This window comes from Alligator mississippiensis, chromosome 2 (genome assembly GCF_030867095.1).
Source record: "Alligator mississippiensis isolate rAllMis1 chromosome 2, rAllMis1, whole genome shotgun sequence".
NCBI lineage: Eukaryota > Metazoa > Chordata > Crocodylia > Alligatoridae > Alligator > Alligator mississippiensis.
The window spans coordinates 192,168,080-192,189,611 of NC_081825.1; the positions used below are offsets into that span (position 1 = coordinate 192,168,080).

A 21,532-nucleotide genomic window follows, 5' to 3' on the forward strand; every position below is an offset into this window, starting at 1 on the left:
TTCCAGCTATCCACCATCTATAGAGCAAATGCAATCATTTCAAAATGAGCTGTGGTTAGCTACTTTGCAGAAGAAGGGACACTTCTGCGGGCTGAGAAAAAAAGAGTGTGGGCACAGTTTAATGGATGTTATTTTTCTGACTTCACAGAATGGTTGCCAGAGACAACACTAGGAGATACACAGGTTAAACAGTAAAATACAGTTGTCTAGTAATTAATGTTAGACTGTAAATGAACTAATACCATGGTTTTAGATTAGCCAATGGAATAATCTCAGCACATGGAAGTGATATTAACGAGAAGAAATCTGTTGCCCAAAAACCTATTATTCAAGACCCAATCATTTACTTAATAACCTAGTAAGTTGGATGGCACTATCCTGATATCATGTGATATTTTGTTTTAATGGATAGTTTTTAGTGACTAATAGACATCACACTCTAGGGTCCAGATGTCAAATCATACATCTAATTCTATGAATCAGTGGGCATCTAGAGGTATTAAAATAAATTCAAATAAAAACACTTGATATTTGATAAAATTTGGTATTACTGGGATTTGTCATGATAAGCAATCAATAACTAAGTGAAGAGCTAGTACTTCCTTATTCAAATCTTTCATTAAATGTTTCTTTTCAGGCTATCAGGCAATTCAACTTTGAGAGAGATGAATGACCCAAGCTCTATTCTCAGAATATTTGTAATTTACACCCTCCCAAACTGGACCTATAGTTTGCATGACTGAACTGAGATCCTGGTATTATTGAACTCAACAGCAAAATTCCCTTTTTTTGATTCAAGAAAACAAAGATAATTGCTCAGCCTATTATATCAAGTGCAGGTATCCCATTGAAGGTTATCAGACTTAACCAGTTTATATCCTCATAGTTTCCACAAAATCTGAGACTTATATTTTTGTCTGGTTTGATCAATAGTTTCAAGCAACTGGTTATGCAGGCTAGCACTGCAGAGATACAGCAGTGACATAGCTATTTGAAGAGAAACAAGAGAGAGAGAGAGAGAAGATGAAGAAAACATTTGTGTTAACTGGGAGAGACTGTTTAAGTTAATCAAAAACCCACACTAACATCTAGAAACCACCATTTAATTCAGTATTGAGTAACCATTACCACATACCTTCTTAATCTAGAGAGAGGCTTGGTCATTCAAGGTGCAGACAAAAGTGACAATTTTTGCCTGATCTGGCCACAAAAATGCAGGTTATAGCTGTGACAAAACACAAGTGCACAGCTGTTAACAGCATAGGCAATGGAAGGGGGGAGAGGGCTAACAGGGCTTAGCCTCCCCAAATGCGAGGCAGTGGTAGGGCTGCAAGGCAGCCTGGCTGCAGGCTTCTGGAGGCTGCAGCAGGGGTAGGGAGAGAGTGGCTCTGGGGCTAGGGCAGGCACTGCACAGCCAGCGGGGCATGGGACTGAGCTGCAAGTGACTCATCCAGGGGACACGGCTCATGCTTCTACGTTCACCCTGGGAGGCATGGGGGTGTGTGCGCCCCGGATCTGCGTGGGGCACTGTTGCAGAGTGTGCGGGCCGGGAGCAATCCGGGCCCTTTTTCGCGCCGCGCAGGCTGTGGCCAGCAGCCCAGGCATGCTGGGTCGGAGAAAACAGGCGGCACGCTAGAATTAGTCACGGACGCGTAATGGTTGATTCAAGATTGTTTACTTAGACCGAAGATGGTCGCGGTGTAGGCTGGACAGTTTCCCAGGCACAGCTCCGATTAAATCCTCGTTTGAGGACTACGACAAGCTCGGGTCTCTCCCACGGAGTTGTTGAGGCTCCGTGGGTCCTTTTGCACGCAGGGAGAGGGATACGTCGAGGATTGCGCTCGGCGACGGGGAGAGGCTAGAGGCTGATCAGACCTCTGTTGCCTGCTTGAAATGCGCTGGGTCCGATAGGCTCCGCAGCGCTTAGAGATCTTCACACAGCGTGAAGATCCCTCCTCCTGGTGTTCGTGGAGTCCTCCAACTTGGGCGGAAAACACTCAAGCTTTTTATACGGCTAGCAAGCCAATCACTGGCCGCCATGTGTGAATAATTTCACGCAAGCCAATAATGGGGCTCGAATTATCATACAAATGGCGGGAACTCTTTGCAATGAGCATTTCTTAACTGCAAAGAAGAAATGCACCCTGCAAAGAAAGCTACAAATTGGTGGGAAAATAATTCAGTGGCGCCAAAGCACACACAAAACAAAAATCACACCCTTGGGTTGTGACATCCCCCCTTGCTGAAGGCACAGCTGAATTATGCTGCACGCTTGTCATTCGAGTGATCCAGAGCTTTATCACGAGTCGTCAAACGAACAAACAAACAAACAAACAAACATAAAATTCCCCAACATAAAATTCGCTCTCCTGGGATTGAGTTGCACAATAACCAACACAAATACACATAATCAGATTCATAACAAAACTACATGATCAGGGCTTTAGTGGGCGTCATGGCAAAGTCGTATGTCAGGCCCTCACTTCTTCCGATGATGTTATCCTTCTCAGGGCTTCTCTTCGCCACGCACTCTGAATTTCGGAGCTGTAATCAAAAAACTCTCCAAAAAAATAGGTTAACGCATCTCAACATATTTACAAAGTTTCCATGGAACTTTACTATAATACAAGTGTTCACTACTCTAAACTATCCTCTCTTGTACACTCAACTAGATGAAATTGTTGAGGAGCTGTTGTCTAGCTCTTCTAGATAACGGAAACCTAACTCATAGGCCAGTTGCCATTGGCCTGCATCCCCTAAAATCCGAAGCTGCCGCTTATTGAGTCCAGAATGCTGTAGGAGAAATCCAAACATGTATCGCTCCTCTGGTGTTCTCTGTGGCAATGATGGAAGATCGGATTCACGGTGTCTTGTGCCTTGAATCTCGGTTGGGTGTCGACAGTCCCGATCAATAGATAATCTTGGCTCCATTAGGATACGCAGTCGTGACAACTGATGAAGGAGATGTTTGTTAGTCATGCTTAAACTCCATGGACATGAGTTCCAGCCATGAGACTATAGCCTCGTCGGACTCCATTTCAGATTCTTTGTATAGCTGTTGTAATTCTGTCCAAGCACGAATGCGACTGGTGACGGCATCTTGTTCATCAGTTACTTGGTTGATCGTGGCTGTAGGACAAGCTGCTCTTTCGGGAGTCTATGTTGTTACAGGCTGAACTGCTGTTGCGGGAGTCACTGTTGCTGTTACTACTTCAGGCAGGAGGGGCGGATGCACTCCTCCGCTTGACTCTCTTTCATCAACAGGAAGGTGTGGTTGGCAGAGGCGTCGCCGCGTCGCTAGGCGGGGTTGCCGGAGACAACGCTGCGTCGATGGGCGGAGTCACTGACCGAACTCTCGCGGATTCCTCCGAAGCGCCACCCTTCTTTTCCGGTTCTTCCACGCAGTTTCCCTCTTGCTCGGCGCCATCTTGGGCTGGCGTTTCAGGATCCCTTTTCTCAGCCGCTTCTTTGACCGCTTGAACAGCCATACGCAGCTGGGCCTTTAAACTTAAATTCTTGTTCACTAAATCAGCAATTGTAAGGAAAGTTGCACTTAATTCTCCCCCCTTGTCGTACTGCGGGGCCACCCTCTCATCTGCGGCGTGTTCCTCCGTCTCCAGATCTTCACGGAGCTCAGATGGAAGCTCGCGACCCCTTAATCTAGATGCCATGAGGGGAGGGAACCGGCCGATCGGCACCGGCTCTTCACTCTCCCAAGCATATCATAGGCATTGGGCACACTCCCAGGTGAGGGTCAGGTTCACTGCGCCCACCGGGTTGATTCTGGCAAGGGACACAGTATCGAGGGGCCTGAACAGGACCCGCTTGTCACTCATTATACACCCGAACGCCGCAGGGAGCAAATACAATTCTCTCTCTCTCTCTCGGGGCTCCGTCTTCGGAGGCTCCCTCTTCTCCCTTCAGCGAAAGGCGTCCGCTGACAAATCTCTCACCCGTTCCGCCCACCTGGTGGTAAGCGATATGCGCCTCCAGCTCCTCAAAACTTTTCACTTGGCGTTTTTCACCACACCAAGGGCAGTTCTTAACTAATTCTAGCTCTAGCGTGTTCTCTCCTGATCCCATCCTCGTCGCCATGTGCAGGCCGGGAGCGATCCGGGCCCTTTTTCGCGCCACGTGGGCTGTGGCCAGCAGCCCGGGCATGCTGGGTCGGAGAAAACAGGCAGCACGCTAGAATTAGTCACGGACGCGTAATGGTTGATTCAAGATTGTTTACTTAGACCGAAGATGGTCGCGGTGTAGGCTGGACAGTTTCCCAGGCACAGCTCCGATTAAATCCTCGTTTGAGGACTACGACAAGCTCAGGTCTCTCCCACGGAGTTGTTGAGGCTCCATGGGTCCTTTTGCACGCAGGGAGAGGGATACGTCGAGGATTGCGCTCGGCGACGGGGAGAGGCTAGAGGCTGATCAGACCTCTGTTGCCTGCTTGAAATGCGCTGGGTCCGATAGGCTCCGCAGCGCTTAGAGATCTTCACACAGCGTGAAGATCCCTCCTCCCGGTGTTCATGGAGTCCTCCAACTTGGGCGGAAAACATTCAAGCTTTTTATACGGCTAGCAAGCCAATCACTAGCCGCCATGTGTGAATAATTTCACGCAAGCCAATAATGGGGCTCGAATTATCATACAAATGGTGGGAACTCTTTGCAACAAGCATTTCTTAACTGCAAAGAAGAAATGCACCCTGCAAAGAAAGCTACAAATTGGCAGGAAAATAATTCAGTGGCACCAAAGCACACATAAAACAAAAATCACACCCTTGGATTGTGACAGAGCACTTAGGTGCACTGATCCTAAGAAAGAAAAAACTGCTAGGGAAGGAGCCCTAGAAGTGAGGGACGAGCCTAGCTATGGGTTGCCAGAGGAGATCAGCTGACCAGAAGGGGCAGGGCCTGGCTCCCATATAAAGCTCAGGGGCTGAGGCCAGGCTAGTAGTTCCCTACCAACAGCCAGGGGGGAATGAGTTCTCCCAGAGCAAAGCTGAGAGGAGAGGCCTGACCACAGATACAGCCCGAGCTGGGTAAAGGATGGAGTATCCCTGGGGTGTTTGGAGTAACATGGTTATAGCCGGGTGGCTTCAGTTTATGTTATAGCCAAAGAGCTTGCGTTTTGTTTGCTGTTTGTGACTGGTGGTTTGGGTGAGGCTACTAGGGGTTGGAGGCGGCCTCGTAGGGGACCCACAGCAGCGTGGGGACCCCAGCGCCAGCGAGGGCACAGCAGTCAGGGTGCACTGGCCCCAGCCCCAGAAAGGGGGGCAGTTAAGAACCCCAGAGAGGGGATGTTGAGGAGAAACCCCAGTGTGGGTATGGTGAGCCCTGGAGAAGCGGGGGCTTAGAGAAGCCCCAGAGAAGGGGGGGTGGTGCTTTGAGACAGGGCCATGGAGAACCCTAGCACCAGAGAGGGCGCAGATCTAGGGAGGCAGGGCCTGGGGAGGACAAGGGGCCCAACTATAAACAAGGCCCAGACTAAACAACTTCTATTCCATCTGCCAGGCTTGGGGCATGGTAAAGGGGTGGTTGAAGCCACACATAGCCCATAAGGCTAGGGTGCCCCTGAATCACCCATTCCAGAGCGGGACCCACAAGGGGTCCGGGAGTCCACGGGGTCAGATATTGCAACAGACCATGTCCAAGAGGACGTAAGGCAGCCTCCCATATATTCATACTCCATCAAAGACATGGCGGGCAAGAAGTGAGGGTGCCCTTTGGGCCAATTTGGCATGGGAAGGGGGCCTTAGGGAGATCACAGCCATCCCACAGGACCCCATGCCGTGACAGGCATGTTGGGCTGCTGCTCACTGTGGGCTGGCCGGGCTATTCCCGGTGAGGGGTGGGGCGTGGAGCTGGGCCGGGCTGCACTCGAAGTGCGTGGTGGCGGCACTGGGAGTGGGGCTACGGGGGGGGGGGTGCTGCAGCCACCCCAAAATTCACCATTGCTCCTGTGGCAGGCCAGTAGGGGGTGCTCCTGCATTGAGCCACCTGCCTTACTGCACCTGACCACCTGCGAGGCCCCAAGTGCCTCCCTGGGGGGACCTCTCATCCATCTGACCCCATTCTTAGAGCACACCCAGAAACCGGGGGGTAATGCTGCTACCACCCAGGGTCTGGACTGATCTTGGCCTTGTGTCCCCTGGGAAACACAGGCCTAGTAGTCCTTGAGGGTACTTGATCCACTGCAAGAACTTGGGGTCCTTTCTCAGTCTGAAGCACAAATAGTGGTCTCCCTTAGTCAGCTGGACCAAGGGGACCTCAAGGCATAATCTAGACCCTCTCCCAATCCGTCTCCCACACTAAGTAAAGAGCACTGTATTGGTTACAAGGAGTAGGCTTGGAATAGGGTACAGGGTAGAGTAATATCGGAGAAATCCCTTAGAGCAAACAGTAGCATAGTAGCCTTTAATTATGCATCTGTGTTAGTGAAAGTTAGATCTCAAGTAGTTTACTCACAAGTATCATCTAGAGGTAGGTGGAGATTTCCTCTTTAGGCAAACAGATCATTGACCATGAGTTTCAAGAGACAGAGCGAGTTTCAGATAGTCCAGCTTTTCTGAGAGTCCTCATCATGGCTGCTGCTGCTGCTCCTCCTCCTCCTGGGCAGTCTTTAACTTATAGACTTTATGACTTCATTTACTTGATCCAATGAAGGCCAGCAGCTGTTGGCTGCCAGCCAACCAATTTGAAATGCAACATTGGTTGCTGGGTAGACTGGCAGGGTCCCTAGCCCCCTCCCAGTCATGATGACATTGTTTAGAACAATAGGGAATTACCCAGGTGCACGAGGCCAGTCACATAGGAAAAGGCAGCAGGTTTCTTCCTCCCTCAGGAATGTATCCAGCTCAGGTTACAACTCATGGTAACCTCAAGCTGATAGAGCCAGAGGTGTCTGCCCTCTGCAGTGACCGTGGTAACCAAATTGTCAGATAGGTCATCAGCCTGACAGCGGAGTTTGGGGAGAGACAGATGGCCACAGCCCCTGCTCCCAGCACTACTGCCTGCCCCAAGCACAGCTCGGCCCAGCTCCTGCCCTCACCAGGAAGAACCCAGTGCCAGCCTGGCCCCAGCCTGCAGCTGCAGCCTGCCCTGCCCTGCGCAGACTCAGGGGCACATGCCTCCCAGGGTGCGTGTTGAGGCAGGAGCTGCCACCCCCTCCCTGCACCAGGCACCCCCAGATGAGCCACTTGTGACTCTATCCCGCACCCCACCCTAGCTGTGCAGAGCAGGACCTCGATCTTGCCCCCCCTGCCACTGTTTCCACAGACTTACCTGCTGGGGGGGGGGGGTGCACTCATGCATGTACTCAGACCCCCAAAGAAGTTTTCTCCCTCCACCTATGGTTAACAGTTTCAAAAACAGCTAGTTGGTTAAAAATCAGACCCCTCATTACACGAGGTATCAGATAAGGATGTTACAAAATGTAGCATCTTTTGTAATGTGTGTCTGCTAAACTCCCAGGCTGTTGCTGTTTTCAGAATGGGAAGGGAAAAAGGAGCAGAGGGACCTCAGTCTGGGGGGGTTTTCAGGCCCCCCTGGAGGGCAGGGCAGGTGTATTGCAGTCCTGCCCAAGGTGGGTGGGGGGCTCCAATTCACCCATGATGCCCTTAAGCACCAGCTGGGGAGCTTCAAGAATGATCTGCTTCCAGTGCCTTTTCCCCCCTCACGTTCTGAAAACAGCCAGCACTGGCAGAGAGCACTGGCCATTGCTATGGGAGCCTAGCTACAGGCTCCCAGTCCACAGCTAGATTCCTTTCTCCCTGGGAACCAACAGTGAACTTCTGTTTGGTCTGGGGTAACGTTGTAACTCAGAATGCTTTTCAAAAATTGTTCCGAGTTACAGCTGGGAGCTGCACTTCTGTCTGTGCTATGAAGTGCATCAGTTGGGGAGTCTGTTATTTCTCATCTTGTGGGTTGCTTGTCTCCAATTAAGTTGCTCTGAGCCTTCTTGAATAGGGTGAGAGAGAAATCTAAACAACATACTACTATTCTTTCAATAGCATACAACAAAAATTGATTTCCCAAAAGTTTGTTTTCCAGGCAAGATCTGCGTTGCCAGGAAAGTTTTAATGTGTTTTAAGCCATCACAAGAGATGCTCCACATTTTTTGTAAAACTCAGGCAAAATTCACTGGTTGTTCAAGTTCAGAATCTGCAGGACTGTTTTCCTTCACAGGACATTTGGCATTATCTACAGTCCATTCTCAGCACTTTAGTTTTGTTTTGTGATCAGCATCTGAGGTCTTCATTCATACACTGGTAATTTCTGTTCTGCAGTTCATCTGGTATGGCACTGCCAGGAATAATCAATCCACAATAAAACAACTAGATTACTGATTCTGAACTAATCCCCTCCAAGTTGACACCTGGTGGAGGTGCAGGCATCTGTAGCAGCTGTTTGGAAGCAGCTGTTGGTCACAGGTGGAGAGGTAATTAGCCTCCTAATGGACCCTCCCTGGGCTGCAGCCACATGGCTAATCCACACCTCTCTGTGAAAAGCAGTGTTTCTGCAGAAGCGATGTCCACCCATTCCAAGACGTCTGCATTCTTGTGGTAGTTACACCAAGAATAAGACTGAAGTTGCCACGCATTGATATTCTTTATGTTATTCAGTCATTTTAGTCGGTCCCCAATCTGCACCAATTGCCTAGAACAGGGCTAAGGCTGTCCATCTGGCAGCCACATGCAGCTTGTGGTCCCCTGCAGCTGCCTCTACCACTGAATGCCAGTGGAGGGCCCAAGAGGAGGTGGGTATGCACCACTGGCCCAACCATCCACTGTGGAGTGGGGCCATAGAGAGGAGACCCCACAGCACATGTGGAGCATGGCCCGGGGACTACACAGCAGTGCCATATGTGGCCCCCAGCCTTGCCAAAGTTGGATAGCCCTCACCTGGAAGATAATCAACTCAACCTCTTGATAGAGTATTTGGTCTCTATTACTGATGAAGTACAGTACAGATCCTTCTTCTCCCTCACGTTCCTGGAATGAGACTGCATCCACAGCAGAGGCATGGTGACCTCCTGCAGTGCCCAGGGCAGAGTAGTAAGCACTGGAGCATATGGTAGGAGAAAGGGAGTCTTTTCTATAGTAACATAGGCATAGGCTTCTACAGCTGACGAGTAGGTTTGCTACACAACTGTTGCTCCAGGAGCACCAGAATGCTTCCTCTGGGAAGGCATTCCTATGCAGGCACAGGCCCACACCATCTAGCCATAGAAGCTCTGCACCCTGTAGTGTATTGGGGGGAGGGGGGAAGAGCAGGGTGGACCCCTCTGGGATTTTTGCCATGGGAGATACAGCTCTGCTCCCCACATAGATAGGCTTGGCATGGGGATCCTATACCCAATGTGCAGTGAGCCTGTCTGTCAGCTGCAGCAGCCCCATGACATTGGCTCCCCAGGAGCTGCCCCTGGTGCCCTATAATCACCCAGAAGCATATCTAGGAAGGGTGACTTCATAGCAAAGACTCTTAGGAGGGAGAGGATGATTCTGCCACCCCCTCCAAGTTGACACCTGGTGGAGGTATCCCATTTGCCCAGTCCTACTTATGCTACTGATCCATAGCTACAGCTGTCTGTGCTGTAAATTGCTTTGGGAGGTCATGTTACTCTCATATTTGATTCCTTGGGAGGCCTGTTCCCATTCAGGGATCCAGCCCCCTTCTGACAAGAATATTTTGGTCTGTTTCATGATGGAATAAAGGAAAGCATAGAATTGAGCATCCTACAGAGGCCTTCAAGACCAAAGGAAGGGGAAAAAAAGAAAAGAAACAAAGCTCACCAATTTCTTTGCTGGAGGTCTGGAGCAGTCTCATAGGACCAGTACTTTGCTCAATAAAAACCTGATCTGACCATTCCCTAAGAGGTATCCCAAATAAGGTATTGATTAGGCATATTCTCCCTACATCACTGTCTCCACAACAGAAGTTCAACCTGCACTTCTGAAGTTTCTCCAAAAACCTGGCACCCCCATTCTGTTCTATCTGCAGTATTTTAAATGAGTTGTTTGTAAGTGGCTGCTTGGTCACAGCTGGGAAAGGTTATGGGGTCTTCATTAACACTTTCCAGGCTGCTGCCAAGTGTCATCACAGGTAGGTTGTAAAATAAAAAGAAGCTATATGTGGAAATGGCATCTTACTTTTCCAAAAATAATACAGAGGGCCAAACTGGTTTTCTTCCTTTAAATTCAGTAGTCCTGGAAATAAATGCCTTCTTGCAAAATGTTGTCAGGAATTTTATGCTAAACTCTTTGGGGGAGGAGGCGGCATGATACTATTTTTCTGTTTTTGATGTTGCCTAGAAATGGGTCCTTGGTCCACTACTGGGGCTTTTGGGTACCACCACAGAAATCATGATCCATGCATACATAACACATATAGGTGTTATATGTATTAATTACGTGTGTGTGTGATGTTGTATACGACAACCTTGTTTTCATTCAATGGAAAGCAAAGGTAGATGGCTGTAAATACATATTTCTTTTCTGTGACTCATCCTACCTGGTGAATTCAGAAATTAACCATGAACACACTGAACGTCTTGAATTACTTTTTATTAAGTCCATCTAGGGGGCACACGTAATGTAGCCATAAAAAATATTAGTAGTATTGAACTTGAGAGTCTGCTGATAATATGCATGTTGCTGCATTAAGTTCTAAAGGGCTTTCACAGTACTGCCATCCATATAGCATTACCAAAAATCTCACTTCTAACTGCCAAACATGATTTCTTGCTCAAATTTCTCATTCAAAGGAAAATGAAAGTTGACTTTGCATCAAGTCACATTCAGTTACAATCCAACTACCACTTCCAGAAAAAGATGAAAATCAGAATTTAATAAGACACATTTGATTTCCAAAGGCTTAGAATTATAAATATGGATCAATTTCTTCTGACTGGGTGCATCTACACATGCAGTTAATGCAATGCAATGAACTTCAAGAGGGCCAACTTCAATGAGTTGAGATTACTGGGTTCTCGAGGGCAGGGGAACTCGGTGCCCAAGATGAGTGGTCATTCCTTAAGGAGAAGATACTCAGGGCCCAGGGGGTGATGATCCCAACAAGAAGCAAGGGGGGCAAGAGTGCCCAAAAGCCCCCCTGGCTCACCAAGACTCCCCCACCGTGTTTCAAGATGGATTTGAGGGGAACGCCCCAAGACCTAAGGTTGAGGAGGACCGGGTTAGAGTGCTTCTGGAGGGGCTGGACGTGTTCAAGTCAGCAAGTCCAGATGCTCTCCACGCCAGGGTGTTGAGGGAGCTAGCAGGGGTTATTGCAGGGCCCTTGGCACGGCTTTACGAGCGCTCATGGTGCTCGGGCCAGGTGCCAGATGATTGGAAGGTAGTCAATGTGGTCCCCATCTTTACAAAAGGGAGGAGGGAGGACCCGGGCAACTATAGGCCCATCAGTCTTACCTCAATCCTGGGGAAACTCTTTGAGAAGATCATCAAGGAGCACATCTGTGATGGGCCGGCATCGGGGATGATGCTCAAGGGCAACCAGCATGGTTTCATTAGGGGCAGGTCATGTCAGACCAACCTGATTGCCTTTTACGATCAGGTCACAAAAGCTTTGGATGTTGCCATGGATGTAGTCTTTCTGGACTTCAGCAAGGCCTTTGACACTGTCGACCACCCCATCCTCATTAAAAAACTGGGCGACTGTGGCACTGATGCCTACACAGTCAGATGGATTGCAAATTGGCTGAAGGGTCATACTCAGAGGGTGGTGGTGGACAGGTGATATTTGACCTGGGGGGAATTGGGCAGTAGAGTCCCCCAGGGCTCGGTCCTTGGGCCCACACTGTTCAATTTCTTTATCAGCGATCTGGACAACGGGGTGAAAAGCAACCGGTTTAAATTTGCTGATGATACCAAAATTTGGGGTGAGGTGGGCACACTAGTAGGGAGGGAAAGACTGCAGCAAGACCTGGATAGGTTGCAGGGGTGGGCTAACAAAAACAGGATGCGTTTCAATACGGACAAGTGCAGGGTGCTGCACTTGGGCAGTAACCAGCAGCACACTTATAAGATGGGAAACTCCCTTCTTGAGAGCACGGAGGCAGAAAGGGATCTTGGAGTCATTATTGACTCCAAGATGAACATGGGCTGACAATGCAAGGTCACGGTCAGCAGGGCTAACCGGACCCTATCGTGCATCCACAGGTGCATCTCAAGTAGGGCCAAGGAGGTGATCCTCCCCCTCTACGCGACACTGGTCAGGCCACAGCTGGAGTACTGTGTTCAGTTCTGGGCACCGCACTTCAAGAGGGATGTGGACAACATTGAGAGGGTCCAGAGGAGGGCCACCTGCATGATCCGGGGACAGCAGGGCAGACCCTACAATGAGAGGCTACGGGACCTGAACCTGTTCAGCCTTCACAAGAGAAGGCTGAGGGGGAACCTGGTGACCATCTATAAACTCACTAGGGGGGACCGGAAGGGTTTGGGGGAGAACTTGTTTCCCCTAGTGCCCCCCCAGGATAACAAGGAATAACTGCCACAAGTTGTTGGAGAGTAGGTTTCGGTTAGACATCCATAAGAACTACTTCACAGTCAGGGCGGCTAGGATCTGGAACCGACTTCCAAGGGAAGTGGTGCTGGCTCCTACCTTGGGGGTCCTTAAGAAGAGGCTTGATGCCTACCTGGCTGAGGTCATTTGAGCCCAGTTTTCCTCCTGCCCAGGCAGGAGGTCGGACTTGAAGATCTACAAGGTCCCTTCCAACCCTACTTCTATGAGTCTATGAACTCCAGCACATATTGCACTGGAGTTTATTGCTTCCGGGTGCCATGTTTATACATGTGGCTGGGACCGCAGCACATTGACCTGGGTAGCAGCAGTCCTGACTGGCAAGAGATCTGAGGCTCAGCCTGTCAGCTCAGGGCTGCTCTGACCCAGCTCAACATGCTATAGAGGGGCTGGCTGAAGCATAAGGCTGCTTCAGTAAGGGGCTAGCCAGCAGACAGCCCCTACAGCAAAGCACCCTTGTGTCCCAATCAGTCCAGTCAGTGTCTGCATGTGCGTGGCTGCACAGTAAACAACACCACTGCAGGATAGTACTTGTATTTAAAAGTACAGCGGCATTTATTAGTTTACTGAGGTTATTGGTAATAACCTACGGCGGCATTTTTTAGTTTATTGAGGCCTAATAGAACCTCACGTATAGACGCAGAGACTTTACTGTGTAGCCAATGAGGCAGCCCCAAAGTAAACGTCTCCTGTAGATGCACCCACAGAGTTGTTTTGAATGAGCACAAGTAAGGTAGATAAACAATACGTGTCTGGATTGCCATGAACTATACAGAGGACAGAAGGTATAGGCAACAGGCATCTCAAAAGGCATTTAACATAAAGGTGGTTTCCAATGTCAAGCCACAACCAGCATGGAAGGGGGTGCTCCTGCGTTAAGCCACCCACCTCACTGCACCCAACCACCTTCCAGGTTCTGAGTGCCTCCCTGGGGGTGCCTCACATCTGGCTGACCCCCTTCCTGGAGCACACCTGCTAGACTTGGGGTAAACTGCCACCACCCAGGGATGGGCTTGATTCTGGCTCTGTGCCCCCTGGGAAACACAAGCCTAGTAGCCCTTGAGGGTACTTGATTCACTTCAAGACCTTGGGATGCTTCCCTGTCAGAAGCACAAGTAGTGGTCTCCCTTAGTCAGCCAAACCAAGGGGACCCCAAGGCATAATCTAGACCCACTCCCAATAAGTCTCCCATGCTAGGTACAAAGGAGAACTTTATTGGTTATAAGGAGTAGGGTTGGAATAGGGTACAGGGTACAGCAATATCAGAGAAATCCCATAGAACAAACTGGCATGGCTGGGTAGCCTTTGATCACGCATCTGAGTTACTGCAAGCTATATATCTAGTTAGATCTCAGGTAGCTTACTCACAAGTATCATCCAGAGGCAGGTGGAGATTCCCTCTAGAGGCAGACAGTTCCTTGAACATGAGTTTTGAGAGAGAGAGCAAGTTTCAGATGGTCCAGCTCTTCTCTCTCTGAGACTTCCTCATGGCTGCTGCCCCCTCCTCCTGGACAATCCTTAACTTATACAGCCCTTATGACCTCATTTACTTGGTCCAATGAAGGCCAGCACCTGTTGGCTGTCAGCCAACCAATTTGAAATTTGAATGCATCACTAGTTGCTGGGCAGACTGACTCCACAGGGAGCCCAAGCCCCTCACCCAGGTATGTAATGCCAGTCACGTAGACAGAGGGAGCAGGTTTCCCCATTCCCTCAGGAATGTATCCATCTCAGTTTACCTAAAGAGATAGGGTAAGGTGTGTACCTTCTGCAGGTCCCATCTTAACTAAATTGTCACAGAGCAGAGGTTTAGGAGAGAAACAGAGGTGGCCTTCTGCCACACCAGGATACCTGGACTCTATTCCTGCTTGATGGTGTAAAGGAGAAGGGAGTAGTACATCCTAGGATGCTGGAGAACTGCCATTTCAGAACTAGTAGATATGTCACTTAAAGGAGACAGACAAAATCTCCTTTACCTATAGTAGATGTGAAGAGGGGCTGGAAGGTCTTGTGATGAAGAAACTAGCTTAGAATTTAAGAGATGTGAGGTTCAATATTTAGATTTGAACAAATAAATTATATTTTCAATTACTAGTCTTCTGATTGTCTATTTTACTCATTCCTCCCAACCCATCTGTCTTGTTTATTTAGAAGGTAGCTGTTTGGAAAACAGAAGGCGCATCTACACTATCAGGGGAGATGCTTTACTGTGCAGTAGCATAGTTTGCTGTGAAGTAAGCATGTATATAGGGTTACCATATGTCCGGGTTTTCCCACCCATGTCCTTTTTTTGGGTCCTCCCATCTCTGTCTGGCCATTTTTTTAAGCTATCAGCAAATACCCAGGATTTTATTCTCCCTGACTTGCCCCAGCAAGGAGCTGCCTGGGGCTGGGGGTAGCAAGGGAAGGTGATTGGAGGCCAGGGCATCATATGCTCTGCACACAGGGCCTGGCAGCTGCAGGCAGGTGAGTATGTGTGTGTGTGAGTATAAGTGTATGCATGGGTGCCTGCTGGGGCTCCAAACAGGGTGGGAAGGTGGGGAAAGAGGGTATCAGGGAGCTGTGGGCCCACAGTGAAAGGCACTGGCAGGGGCATGCATGTCAGCAGGGAGGGGCATCAGCAAGGACAGGGGGCAGGGTATTGTGGGTCAGGAGTGAGTAGCAGGGCTGGGCGGGGCTGTGGCTTCAGTGAGGGGAAGGGGCAGGGCACAGGCATACCACTGCCCACCCCTCAATGAGTGTGCGAATTTGCTCTTATGCGATGACCCTTTTTATACTAAATATTCCTTATATGCAAGGTAAATTCACTCATGCCATTGATGTGGTGGAAGCCCACAGTCAGCTGCTTTGTGCGGTGCATTGCGGGAGTGACATGCACCAAAATATAATCTCCTGTGTGGATCTGTGCTCCTCGTTCATTGTCTGTAGCACATGTTTCTGTAGTTGCCATCCCCAGTATGGTAACATTCACTGCCACCCTGAGCTTGTGTGTACCGTCTGCTGTTGTTAAGTACCAAAATTGTCTTGTAAAAGTGGTAGAAATGGGCCTGGGGGTCAGTACAGTAGAGGTCTTGGAATGCATCCCTATTTGTTGTTAATTGTAAAATGGGTTCCCTTTATATGAATTCAAGTCATGCGCCGTTTTCCAGGAACGCATATATAGCGTAAAGTGAGGGAAACCTGCATCCCTGTCCCCGCTATTGCCACCCCCTTCTGCCCCACACATGTCCCATTTTTTTGAAACTGGAAATAAGTAACCCTAATGTACATCTACATGTGCACATGCTTACTAAGCAGTAAACCTCGCTAATCACAAATAAATTTGCTACCTACAAATGCAAGTAGAAAATTTAATTTTACTAGTAATGGCACAATAGCACTCATGTAGATGCCTGACCAGGAGCAAAACTGCTCCCAATGAGCTGGCTACCAGGTGGTGGGAGACTGCTCCCTGCCTGAGGAGCTGCCTGTGATCACCAGCCTGTTACCCCCACCTACGTCTGCACTTACAGAGCTAACCAAGGAACAAGCTACCTTGCCTGTGCTCCACCAAGCTCCATGCTCACAGAGCTGGGTGGGAAACAGGGTCCCCAGCCTGTTTCCCACCTGGCTCTGTGCTCACAGAGCTGAGTGAAGAACAAGCTCCCCACCCTGTTTCCTGCCCAACTCTGTGCACATGGAGCTGAGTGGGGAACAAGCTCCCCAGATCCACCCCACAATTGCAGAGCAGGGGCTGGGAACTATCCTGATCAGGGGTAAGTCCTAGCCCTGTGCCCCAATCAGGTGATTAAGGCACAGGGCTTGGAAAGAGCTGCAGGGGTGGGGTAAGTCCCAGTCTCCTGCTGGCTGTCCAATTGGCAGATTGGTACAGGGGGCTGGGACTTGCCCCTCCCCTGCAGCACTTTCCAAGTTCCCTGCCTCTGACTGGGGAGTCCGGGCTAGGAGTTCCCTGCTGGCAGGGCAGGAGGAAATTGTTCCTGCGCTGGCAGCAGGCAGCCCCGAGGGGCAGGGTGTAATGTTGCAGCCTGATGCTTCCTGCCAGCCCCTGGGCTAGCACCCAGGGGGAGCCTCGAGCTCCCCCCTGGTGGCAGCAGGGGCCCATAGCAGGGTCCCAGGAAGCCAGAGCAATTTGCTGCCATTAGCAAATCTTCTCCCACTTCCCTGCACATTTAGACACCTGCATGGGAGCATTTAGTCATGAATAACCTATTCACGAGTAAACTGATCCTGGATCAAATTCATGTGTAGATGTGCCCAGAGCATCTCCTCATATAGAACTCTTGTAATAGTAAGAGCTTTGCTAACAGCAAGAGTTCTGCACGCTGATTCCATAGTAAGCCAGTGAAGCAGCACATAGCCTCCTGCTCTGTGAGCGTGACCGAACCACAAACCTAGATAGTAGAATGTTGTAATACAGTAGAATGTAGTAAACACCAAGTGTGTTAGATCACGACTCATCCCCAAATTCCTAGCTTGAAATATCCAAATCCCTAGCTCGAGATAACGTTATTTACTCCGGACTATCTAAACTGTACATTCTTAAGTTACGATGAGTTCCTCAGCTCTGGCAAGAGTTCCGACTTGCACAGAGCCCTGGCGCAAGCTATCACATCCCCGAGATCGAGACACTCCGGGGGCCAAGAGAACTATGCGGAGTGGCAGCTACCGCCTAAAGCCAATGTGAAGTAACCCTCCTCTCTGCTCTGTTCTATCGCCTGCCTCTGTGAGTATCCTTAAATAAAGCTTTGCAAAAGTGAAAACAACCGTATGTACATCCTTTGTTCAAGCACGGAAAATCTTCTGAACCCAGTAGTTCATTCTAAAACAACTCTTCAGTACATACCACAATAGTGCCTAAAAGTTTCTCCAGTACTAATAAGTGAAGTGTAAATGGAATCACTACACAGCTATTGCATGGTAAGAATATTGTGTTGTTTGCTTGGAGTAGAGTATTCTCATTGTAGTCAATATTGTTTTACAGTATGGGAATAAATCATTTCTGGGGAAACAACTGAGAAATGGGTCCAGATAGCTTTCTTTCTAAGATAAAGAACTGGCTAGTGGTTAGAATCAAGGAATAAGACCGCTCATGATATTGTTGACAAACAAGGATTTATTTTGTTATTTTATTTTGAGTAAAATGTGATTTTTTTTTTATTTGTATTTTTGTAGATGAAAATATATGTGAATGGCTCAGAACAAAATTAAATCTGTTACATTAAAGTATTTTTCAAAATTTAGCATTTTTATAAAGTTCTTCTACAGCACAGTATTAAGATTCCTTAGAATCATTAAATTCTTAAGAAACTAATGCTAAGTATAATAAAAAACCAAAATAACCACTGGATGCTTCTGAAAAAAATGTTACTGTATGTTAAATCCTGTAAAGGTAAGCAGTTTTAACACTGATAGCAAATTAGTTGTAACAAAATAAGTCTTCCTGTTATTAGAAGTTGTAAGAATGACATGTACAGTGTATAAAAAATTAATAACAAAGACTTCATGTGAATTTAATTTTAACAAAACTTCTTCTGCAGATTTTCTGCACTGAAGCATCTTTTCTACACTTTATAATGCTATGCTAGACTTCTACATTTTAGGTCCCTAAATTTAAAAATCATATGCTACTGGTAGCTTTATATCTTAAAATTAAAGACATTGAAATTTTACTGGCTTTAGATGGCAACAATTTTGGGCATGGGTTTTTTTTGTTTGCTTGTTTATTTGCTTGCCTTTTTGTACTAACAAAAAATTAGTTTCTTTATATCAATGTATGGTTGCAAGATCACAAACAAAATTACTTTTCACACACTGACATTACCTTAGTTACAAAGACTTCTCATTTACAGTTTCTCTTTTTAAAATGTACATAAAAGCAAATGGAATGTTCCTCCTTTTCCTGATGAATATCACTCCAAACATTTTTAAAATTAAGGTTAAATGTAAAATTAATTCCCCTAAAGAACCAGTACAAGTGTCACTTCAAATCTGGTGCACTTTAAAAGGCAAATATTTTAATTCTTATATAAAATGCATCTCTATAATGGCAGAAATGTGTTTTCATTTAGTAAAATGTTTATGTTTTCAGGTTATGTCATACTATTTATATGTTGGATACATCTACCATTAACTAATTTCGATGAACTAAAAATGTATCTCTCCTATACACTACATATTTGACATAATGCTTTCAGTCTATGATGTAAAATACATTAGAAAAAGCATACTTATTATCAGGGAAAATTATATACACTTAGCAATATTGAAAATGTTTTCCTGATAAAAAGGTCTATAATTTAATTTCTCACGGTGCCTCATTTTGCAATAGCAATGCGATTTAAAATGAATATCCTTCTAACATTTTCCAAACACTCTCCCTTCCAAGGCATCCAATATGCTTTCATTACTGCAATGCATTCAAAATATTAAACTACTGTCTGATCAACATATGTATGAGATACATAAGACAGTAATGGGCGACTGACAAAGAATGGATTAAACCTCCAGAAATAAAATATAAAACATTATTCCTCTTAATGTCTCTCTCAAAGGAAATAACTTTCCTTTTTACGTTGGCACTTATCACAATCACTTCTGAGGAGTTCTCAAGAGTTAACATTAAGACAATTTAAAAATGGATGATGCAAAGCTATTCTTTAGAAACTTAAGATAATCCAAAATGCATACTTTTCTTTTATATCTATATATAGATATATAAATATATTTATATATATAGTTTATATCTATATATAGATAAAACAATGATAACATTCAGAGAATTGGGCAAGTGTATTTTCTAAGGATAAGACATGTAAAACATCTTTATTATACTGGGAATAACTGATTATTTTCCAAAATTGGGCTCACTGGCTTCTTTAACGTTGTTTCAGGACCATTGGCAAGAACAGTCTGTAGGTTCTTGGATTCCATAGCTGACCCAGGTGGAGTTGCCACTGCAGTATAATTGCACAGTTCGCCTTTGTAGCCCAAGTTCCCTGCAGCATTTGCAGAACCTTGCATATGTGTTGATGTTGTAGTTATAAATGCTAGCAGAAGGGCATTTTCCATCACATGAAACAATGTTTACCTGGTAATAAATAGGAAGAATGGTCACATTTAAATTTATGGACCATATGATCACTAGACCAAATTAACACAGATGATAACATCTGAGATTCATTAACCTGCACCTCTGCCCATGTCATATATGCCATCACCTGCTCACTGTGACCCTCTGTTGCCTGCAGTGGACAGACAAAGCAATCTCTACCTGAAAGAATGAATGAACACTGAACTGATGTCAATTCCATGACGACACACAAGCCTGTGGCAGAACACTTTAATTTACCTGGCTATTCCCTCACTGACCTCAGGGTAGCTGTTCTTAGACAGTCAACCTCTAAAACCCAATTTGAATGGGAAATTGCAGAACAAGAAATGATCCACATGCTGGACTGTATCAAGTATAGTTTAAACAGCGACAATGGATTCTTATACCATTACCTGGATTAGCTTTTGTGATCCTTTGTTCATATTGTTTCCTTGCTTGTTGCCTCTCCCAGCACTGGATCCCTCCATGCTTCCCCTCCCTTTCTACCTTTGTATTCAAGTCATTCTCTCCATTTTATACGCAAGTTTGTGCATATCCTTTCACAGCACCTGATAAAGCGAGGTTCATCTTACAAAAGCCTGTGTTATATATATGTATGTCTAATATAGTTAGTTGATAAGGTACAAATCTACCCTGCCTTCCACTACATTGAAATTAAAAGACCTAGATTTAAGGTTTTTAAAGAGGTCTATAAGTGTGGCACTCAGATCTCAATGAAATTCACTTGAAACTGGATGGCCAACTATATTAGGCCCCTTTGAAAATCTCCGATTCAGGAGGAGAAAGCGGGGGGGGGGGGGGGGGGGGAGGGGGAGGGGCTAGCTCTCAATGACATTCCTAGCTAGGCCTAAATTTGATCTCACTAAGGTTAATGAGAACTCTTCCCTTGAGTTCAATGAAATTAGGATTTGATTGTTTAGGGTGCACCTACACTGAACAATGCAGTGTTGTGTAGTGATACACAAGCCAGAACATGCTAGCTTAGGTACAAAAATCAGTGTAGCAGCCTTAGCCCAATAGATATAATATACCCTGCTTCTCAGCAGAGCTAACTAGGATAGGTAGAGGCCCATGCTGACACAGCTATACTGCTTCTGTATCCATACCTAGCTCAGGTTTCTCTGCACAGGACTGTACTGTAGTATACCCATTTCCAACAAAAGGAATTCTACACTTGAGCTTCAAGTATTCATCATGCTGGCAGCACGCACAGGGGTCAGCCCAGGCCTCAGGAGGTGGCATCAGGCGGTGGAGAGACTGACTGGTAGGCCTGTACAAAGTGGCTAGTATTCACTTTGGATTCGGCCAATTCAGGGGACAGTGATTCGATTAGGTGATTTGAATCACTGTCCCAAATTGATTTGGATGAATCTGATTGGGAGATTTGACTGCCACCGAATTGGTCGAATCTCCAAATTGAACAGGCCCCATTTCCCTGTCTGCTTTCCCAACCCCGTCAATGGCTGCTCCACCCTGGCCCCAGCATCCTGGCACTTGAAAAAAAAAAAAAAAGAAAAAGAAAAAGCCCTGCACTCACTGGCTCCTGCCAGGTAGGAGTGATCCCTGCTGCCCCCCCACTGCATGGGGGGGCTTTGCCATGAGCCCCTAGAGACCCCAATGGCCGCTGCAGCATCCAGTGAATGCAGGGCTTTTTTGTTTTTTTCTTTTTTTTTTTTTTTTAATGCTGGGATGCTGGGGCCAGGCGGGGCAGCCATTGACAGGGCTGGGAGAGCAGGCGGGAGGTGCTCGGGGGGCTGGGGAAGCAGGTAGGGGATGGGGGCTGGTGCAAGTCCCCCCATGGTCCCCTCCTCCAGCCCTTCTTTCCCCTGCTCCCTACTTACCAGCACGGAGCCTGAGTCCAGCTCCCTGTGGCAGCAAGCAGGGACT

At 47.2% G+C, this 21,532-nt stretch overlaps 1 protein-coding gene across 1 annotated transcript in view; it reads right to left on the minus strand.

The window, feature by feature from the left end:
* Nucleotides 1–17,629: 17,629 nt before the first annotated feature.
* The window catches only part of OTOG (otogelin), a 205,494-nt gene continuing 201,591 nt past the window's right edge, over nt 17,630–21,532 (minus strand). The window contains exon 56 of the mRNA XM_059722614.1: nt 17,630–19,621. Within this exon, the coding sequence (XP_059578597.1) occupies nt 19,421–19,621 (201 nt within the window). The 3' untranslated portion in view covers nt 17,630–19,420. The remainder of the gene's footprint in view (nt 19,622–21,532) is intronic.